Source organism: Egretta garzetta, unplaced genomic scaffold, assembly GCF_000687185.1.
Source record: "Egretta garzetta isolate BGI_Z169 unplaced genomic scaffold, ASM68718v1 scaffold54, whole genome shotgun sequence".
Taxonomy (NCBI): domain Eukaryota; kingdom Metazoa; phylum Chordata; class Aves; order Pelecaniformes; family Ardeidae; genus Egretta; species Egretta garzetta.
The window spans coordinates 1,706,684-1,714,894 of NW_009259313.1; the positions used below are offsets into that span (position 1 = coordinate 1,706,684).

The 8,211-nt window shown below is 47.5% G+C and overlaps 1 protein-coding gene across 1 annotated transcript in view; it reads right to left on the reverse strand.

The window, feature by feature from the left end:
• Window positions 1-6,569: 6,569 nt before the first annotated feature.
• VIT (vitrin) overlaps window positions 6,570-8,211 on the reverse strand; it is a 63,004-nt gene continuing 61,362 nt past the window's right edge. The window contains 2 exon segments of the mRNA XM_009636444.2: window positions 6,570-6,748; window positions 7,977-8,211. The exon segment at window positions 7,977-8,211 is cut by the window's right edge and continues 273 nt beyond it. Of these exon segments, the coding sequence (XP_009634739.1) occupies window positions 6,570-6,748; window positions 7,977-8,211 (414 nt within the window).

Here is an 8,211-nt window from a genome sequence, read left to right on the forward strand (position 1 = left end):
CTGCAATTCCTATTTTGTGAACCTTCTTGGCTAGGTTATATTTAAAGCTACATTCACTTGCCTGAATAAGTCAAGTAAATATTTTTGCCGTTAAAATTGTATAGATCTGCTTATGTTAGTGTGCCATTTGAAATGAGGCCACGTTGAGGTGACCATGCAGGTATTTGTATTGGTATGACAGTAGTGAAGTGGGGCCGCCGTATGCTGCGTTCTGTGCTGAGCAAAATCACATGGACTTCCAGAAATAAGCAATGGTTTTTAAGAGCAGCTTTATTTAATGTTACAGCAGCAAGTAAGTGTCATTTGTACCATATAATTATGTAAATTGGGTGCTAATAAATACTATTTTTCAACATCTTGTGTTCATAATTCTCTGGTTTATGACAAGAGGTGCGTACTGGGAGGGGGAAGCACGCTCAGCCTTAGGACAAGGAGGCGTGTGGTAACTTCACGTGAAACCTTTTCTGGGCTGGGCAAAGCGTTACCGTTTGCGGCACTGTCTCTGTTTTTCTGTTCTCCGTCTGTTGTGGGTTTGGTACTGCTTTGCCACCTTGGCCCTGTAGGGTGCCAGCACCTTTCCGTGTGCTTAGGCACACAGTCCCTGGTATCTTCATGGGGCAAACGAAGGTTTCTGATCGGCGGGGCAGAGTCCAGTTGGAGGCCGGTGGCTAGTGGAATTCACCAGGGCTCAGTACTCGGCCCGGTCTTGTTCTATTTATTCATCAATGACCTGGACGAGGGGACAGAGTGTACCCTCAGCAAGTTTGCTGATCACCCAAAACTGGGAGGAGTGGCTGATACGCCAGAAGGCTGCGCTGCCATTCAGAGGGACCTGGACAGGCTGGAGAGTTGGGCAGAGAGGAACCTGGGGTTGTGGAGTCTCCTTCTCTGGAGATATTCAAACCCCACCTGGATGATGTCCTGTGCAACCTGCTCTGGGTGATCCTGCTTTAGCAGGGGGGTTGGACTGGGTGATCTCCCAAGGTCCCTTCCAACCCCTGCCATTCTGGGATTCTGTGAACAGACCTGCGGGGCGGTGCTGTCGGGCAGGAGCCGATCTATCAGCGGCGTGCTGATGGCAGCGAGACACAGCACGTTCCTGGGGAGAACATTCATGTAACATAAAACTAAGCACACGGTTCTGCCCTTGGGGAGAGGATGAGGGAGAGCACACCACACATCACAGATGGTAGTTGTGTTGCCACGGGAAGATGCTCGGAACAGCACTGCTGAGGGGGTGGTATGGGAACCTACACAGAACGGAGCAGAACAACGTGTTAGCGAGTCCATCCTGTTTCTTCCGAGCTTGTAGGTGGGATAAGAGAAGTTCTCATCTCCTCTCTGTGGTAGGTGAAATAAGCCTTCTGCTTTAGTCCTGCTCATCTTCCCCCCTCCCAGGAAAGGAGGAATTGCTTTGTGAGACAACACGATGGTTGCATTCACTCCAGCCTTCTGCCTCCAGAGGGGGTCTGTAGAAGGTTCCTGAGGTAGGGAGAAAGAAGATTTCATGAACAAATGACCGTCCCATGTGGGAGGCCCTTCCTGGGTTTGCCTGTGAACAAGACATGCCCCCATAAAGATTTGGGCGTGAGAAAGGCAAGCGTGTTCTCTTTGGCCATATGGTGAAACTTGAACTACCATTTCTCTTTGTGCTGAAGAAGTCATTTCTACCAGCGAGTGTTGGAGTTCTTGAACTGCGTTATTGGAGTCTTTATTGGAAATCAGAGAAGGGGTTAAACTGGTGTTAAGGAAGATAACCCTTCTCTTGCTGTTCGGTATGACTGACAGCTAACTGTGTGTGATGTAGCTGACGCAGTGCTAAAACCTGTCATACCCCCCCCCCAGTTTAAATTTTTAACAAGGAAAAAAAAGACTAAGGAATTTGAGGCACTCAGCTACGCGGATGTACGCTTGCAATGTTTTCAGTGTGTAGGTGACTTAGCAGATGTAGATGGCCTGGTATTGTCTAAGGCTTCTCATACTGAGATGGGAATGGAAAAGAAAAGGGATCAAGTTGCTTCCGTAATGTTGCTGATGGGCAGAGAAAGAAATAACGAGAAGAATGAGAGGGAGAGAGTGACTTTGTTCAACCATGAAGTGATTTAAGGTATGTATGCCACAGAAGACTGACTTTGTGCTTGGTGTCTAGGTAATATTTCTGATATTTACTGCTTGCTTTGACTTGCCAAGTAGATAACGTGGATAATTTTCTGTGGAGTTTACAGGTAGGGTGTTAAATCCACTAAGGATGTTTAGGTTGCGTTGGTCCCATCTGGATGCTTCACCCCAGAGCTTTTCCTGGTTACTGGAACACTTTCCCTCACGTGCTGGAGAGCCGGCAGTGGGGGAGGAATGCAAGGAGGAAGGGGAAGCTGGTCTGCCCGCCTGTCAGAAAAGCAAAATTTGGCAGCTGCTGTTGGGAAACCTTCCTCTGGCCGAACCAGCAGAGCGGCAGCAGCTGAGGAGCAAGAGGGCGCACACAGGAGGCGATGCCTTCTGCGCAGGGCGGCAGTGACAACAGAGGGCTGGGTGTCCCGCCTCTGGACCTGCAAGGTGAGATAGTGCTGGGGAGCAGGGGGCTGAGTTGCCTCTCTCTGAAGAGCTGGTTGAACATTGAACTGAACTTCGGTTGGTCACCCGGAATGTGAGTAGCTCACGCTGGAGTTAGAGGCAAGAGGTGCTGCTGTAGAGCTCCCCCGTGGCTTTCGTAGCACGGGGGTTGGTGTTTCCAGGTGGGTGTCGTGCACTGTGATTGCTGAGCTGTGGTAAGGCACCACCCAGCCCCTGAGTGCAAAGACCCTTGTTTCCTAGGGAGGGGGCGATCAGACAACCCACCCCCTTTTTGGCTGGGTTCAGATGGCTCCCAGCCCTGGCTGCCTGCCTGCCTCCAAGTCCAGCCCTTTTTTGGGTGCCCTTCTCTTTTGGCTGCCTCAGCCAGGCAGCAGGTCCCACCGCGCTGGTCGGGCATCTGAAACCAAGCAGCCCAGCATCAAGCATCCAGACACCCTGGGCCCTCTGTGATTCAATTCAGCCCCGCATCTAGAAAGCCTGTAGAGACTCTTTCATTTTTTCAGCTTCCAAAAGAAGCCTGGTTCCAAATAAGATGTGATTTTCCAGGCCTGGGAGAGCACGTATGACGCTGATGCCTTTCAGCCATTAGACTCTGCTTCAATGACTGATTCCCCTGATAGGTAATTTGGTGGTCATTCCTCTGCTGCTGCCTTTTAGGCTTTTTTTTTTTTTTTTTTTTTTTTTCAGCTGAGCATGTAAAAGGATAACACTGAAACACCTGGGGCTTTACTGACCTTGCCAGGTCTTCCATAATCTAGTAAGAACCTCAGCTGCGTTTTGGAAACTAAAATGGCATGGACCATATTTGGTGTTTATTTTTTAACCACGTACAAGAAGACAGGTACCGCATCTGCCTTTGGGACAATTTTATTGCAAAAGATACAGCAACTTGTATTGATAAGCTCAAAATAGCTTGTATATGGTACAGAAGGCATTCTGCTGCTTTCTTCAAACAAGTGTCCCCCCTCGAGCATTTAGGGCGATTTATACGTAAGTTATCTTGTTTTTTCATAAAACAGTATTTAGAGACTTTAGTAGATGGCAAGCGTTTTGGTCGCTATGAAAGGTAAAGGTTAAGAGGAGTGCGTTCTCTGCTGATCCGCTCCCTCGCTTCTGTTAATGGAAGGGTGTACTCTTAGAAAAGTTTTGAGGCTTATGCTTAAGTTTACAGTGTTGATGAACAGGAGATCTAAGTTTAGTTGAGAGTCGGATGAAACATTAAACCACTTTCACACTTTGAGATCCAACAATTTCAAAGTCATCCCGAGAAGTTACTAAAGAGGCACATTGGCAAATGTGCGCCAGAGCTGTTCTGTGAACTTCAGCCATTTCAACAACAGCAACCCCTGAAGTGCCCCTTATGGATGCTTGACACGGACGATAGCTGTGCAACTTCCCTCTGAAAGAGCGTTTGTAAGCTCACTGCCATTGCTTGATGTTCAAGCTTTCGGAAGAAATTAAAATGCATATCCTGAAGAACACGTGTGGCTCTCAGTGTTCCTAATGTCTCAGCCGTCTGTGCCGCGCTTTCAGCAGGGCACAAGTGAAACACCGGGCAGTCTCTGCAGAGTACCAGTCTTCCGCGCCGCAAAAGTACCGCAGGTATGGAAAACGATATGTGGTGGGAAGCGTTAACAACTAAACCACAACATTAAGAGTAGCTAAAAGTTAAGACTTAGGCCTTTTTCTTGGCTAGCCCCAAATTAAACCCCAGGCGAACAGGTTTTCAGACAATGAATCTGGTGTCTGAACTGAAGTCTCCAGTAAATTCAGTTTATGCGTTTGAGATTTGTCCAGCCCGTGTAATGTCCCTTGTTGACAAAGATGCTTTCAGGAGAACGGCAGTGAGGGAAGTGGGTCAGGCGGTGGCGGGTATCAGGGGTTGCTCTGCTTCTACCTGACTCTCTATCCTTAATCTTTACATTTTTCAAGCCAAGAGGCTATTGCTGTGGAAGTGCAGCAGCATTAGTGTTAAGAACTCTGCATACAAGTATTTTATGTCGTCTGGTTTTGGGAACCTGGCAGTGCCCTGTGTCTTCTGTCTGGGTAGCTTTGTTGTATCGATGATGTTCAGTTAAAGCCGGAACTGCATCTTAAGAGGAAGATCTGAACCTTCCCCATGTAAAACCCCTGTTTCATCCAGGATTGGTTTTGATAACCTCTTGAGAGGAGGACCCTGGCCTGGCTTATGTTACCATGCCAGGGAGGTCATGCAGGAGCTGCCGTTCTCTATGTGTATTGCATTGGTAATTTTTGAGCTACTTCAGTCATGTTTCCAAGCACAATGATTTCAAAGACTGCTCCTTTTATTGACAGAGAGTAGTCTCCCTTGGGGCAATTTACATCAATTAATGTTTTTACATGAAGAGTAGGCATCCTGGGTCATGGTTATTTATCGAAACTATAAAGGCTATTAAAAGTCTGGTTTGTGAGTAAGATGTGAAATTCGAGTTTTAATTTCTTCCCACTTCCCATTAGTTCCACAAGCCTGACGTGGTGTGGCTTTGATTGCCATAAGGTGCATGAACATGCACGGTTTTATTTTTTTATTTGCTTAATGAACATGTTTTCTTAAATCGTACAGGATGGAAACATAACCAGCAACTGCTGCTTCCTAATTAAAGTGCAATTTTTTTGACCTACTTGATGTGTCACTCCTCCCCTACTGACTAGTGATAGGGCAAATTCTTCACGTAAGAAACAACTGTGTGTTGTGAATAATCCAGGGCTGTAGCAAGTTCATTTTGAAATCAATCCATAAAACAGAAGTCAGTCCCAAGTTTGGGAGAGGGTGTCTGTAGATGCTTGAGATGCTGCTTTTCTCAGTGTATAATACAGAACTTCAGATAATTCCCTCTTAAATCCTGGTAACGGCTCTTGAATAGCTCTCCTCACACTAGAGACTGCTGTAAGCTGTTCTGAGCTGTGGTTTAACGACGGAGCGGTGGGTCTCAAACGCTTTTCTGATTGCAAGCAACTCAACCTCACAATTTTCTCAAAGAGTCTCCTCTGTCCTGGCAGCTCTCCAGCTGTCCTGCAGGCCTTGCGCCGCACAAGAGCGGAGCAAGTGAGCCAAGAGGACAAGACGCTTCTCAAAATCAAGTATTAACGCAGTGCTGTAGGAGACAATATTCCAGTTCCTGTGTGTTGGCTGCTTTGTGGATTTGGGCCTTTACTGGGGTTGACAAATGGCTGTAGGGTCCCCCAGCTTGAGACTTTGTAGGTTGTAGGGTCCCCCAGCTTGAGTCTTTGTAGGTTGTAGGGTCCCCCAGCTTGAGTCTTTGTAGGTTGTAGGGTCCCCCAGCTTGAGTCTTTGTAGGTTGTAGGGTCCCCCAGCTTGAGTCTTTGTAGGTCTCCTTGACTCTTTCCTCTCGCTTGCTTTCCAGCCTCTGGGTTTGGATAAATCTCTGCTTGAGTTTACGCTAGCTGAAGCTTAACTTGCTGGCAAGAAGGCTGTACAGAGAGAGAGCGCCTGCTTTTAAGAAGGTACCTAAATTTTAGTCATGTCCCCCCTGAAAAAAGGTGTCTGGTATTTCAGCCCTGACCTGGTGCCGACTGGCGGGCAGTGCCACACAGAGGTGCTTCTGCCACAGCAGCGTGGCTACTGCCTGAAGGGACGTGGCCTTTTCAGGAAGCAGGGGGTACATTTTAAGAAGCTTGTGTGTGCCTGAAGGTGGAATCAGGCAAGCTTGGCCCCTCTGCTGGAAGCAGCTTTTCAAACAGGTCCAGTAATTTCCTCTATGTTTACTGCCTCTTTTGCTATCCATCCAAATCAGAGTTTCTGAAGACTGCAAGGGGGGAGGGGAAGAAAAAAAAAAATCAAGAGTCTACACAGAGCGTTATCATGCATAGAGACAGAGCTGCAATCAACCTTGCTGACTGGAAAGTGCCAGAGAAAAACACCTCCAGTGTTTCTTGAATTGAGGGCTGGCTTTGCTCCTGTGGCACTTGGTGTGCTTTCAGCACGGCACCTGAGGGTTCCGTCTTGCTCGAGTCCGTCAGTTCCGTGGCTGGGAATTAAATTCTGTGCAAATGTTTTGGATGAGCTGATTAACAAAGCGGTAGAGGTTGTCAAATTCATCCACAAAGAAGGAGTGCTCCTTATCGGGATCCGTTGCGATGGCTTCCAGTTCGTCTTGGGCTGCCCAAGCAACTCCAACGGAGTAAGCTATAACTCCTGGGGGGAAAAAAAAAAAAACCAAAACCAAAACAGAGTTTAGAATGAGCATAAATTTGTCATTGCTTAAATTTGATTTAAGACCAATACTGCAAACGTGGTTGCCAGGCCACAAGAATGTGGGCAGTGAGCTGCAGTGCTCTCTCTTTCTCTGTATAAAAATGGCATTTTCAAATTGGAGGAAAGGCCTAGTTTGTTCTTTGGAAGTACCTTTTGCCAACAGCAAGAAGTTTTAAACAGCAGTGAAGCTCTAGCTTTTGGTCTGAACAACAGGCTCCTGAACCACAGGTTCTTGTTCCAATGCAAATGTCTTACAATTGCGTTGGAAGATGTATGATTAGAATCATAGAATCACTTTGGTTGGAAAAGACCTTTGAGATCATCGAGTCCAACCTTTAACCTAACCCTGCCATCCCACCACTAAACCCTGTCCCTAAGCACCTCATCTATCCTTCTTTTAAATACCTCCAAGGATGGGGACTCGACCACCTCCCTGGGCAGCCCATTCCAGAGCCTGACAGCCCTTTCGGGGAAGAAGTTTTTCCTAATGTCTAGCCTAAACCTGCCCTGGCGCAGCTTCAAACCATTCCCCCTCGTCCTATCATCTGTTCCCAGGGAGAAGAGGCCGACCCCCACCTCCCTACAGCCTCCTGCCAGGCAGTTGTAGAGGGCGATCAGGTCTCCCCTCAGCCTCCTCTTCTCCAGACTAAATTAACCCCAGTTCCCTCAGCTGCTCCTCGTATGACTTGTGTTCCAGACCCCTCACCAGCTTAGTGAAGCTCTAGCTTTTGGTCTGAACAACAGGCTCCTGAACCACAGGTTCTTGTTCCAATGCAAATGTCTTACAATTGCGTTGGAAGATGTATGATTAGAATCATAGAATCACTTTGGTTGGAAAAGACCTTTAAGATCATCGAGTCCAACCTTTAACCTAACCCGACTGGGAAGCCAAAGGAGGCTTCATGTGTTTTGAACACAGTAGAAATCCCCTGTCATCCCCTGCGTATAGCTGCATTTTGCTAGATTTATGTGAATTTTTAGGGAAGGTTCTCTTTCAGATATTAAATAGATGCTGGTCTTGCTTAGACCTCGGTGAGACCCCAGGGTTAGGTGCTACTTTTCCTTCCTAAAGTTCCATTCAGTGCCTTCAAAACATAGCAAACTTCATTTCTCTGACCTGGATAAATGCTGAGGCACGTAGGAAGAGCAGCTAGAGATCAGAGCTTACCATTTTGGTGAGCTGCCATGGCGGGCACTCTGACATCGTCATAAGACCTGCCGTCGGTAATGAGAATCATGATCTTTCTTTTGTTGGGTTTGGATTTGCTGAACAGCTGCTCTGAGGCGTAGCTGATGGCTGCTCCCGTGCTGGTCCCACCGCTCCAGTAGCTGATCCTTTTAATAGCACTCAGCACGTCCTGCTTCGTGCTGTACTTGTCAAAGCTGAACTCGAGCCTCTGCTC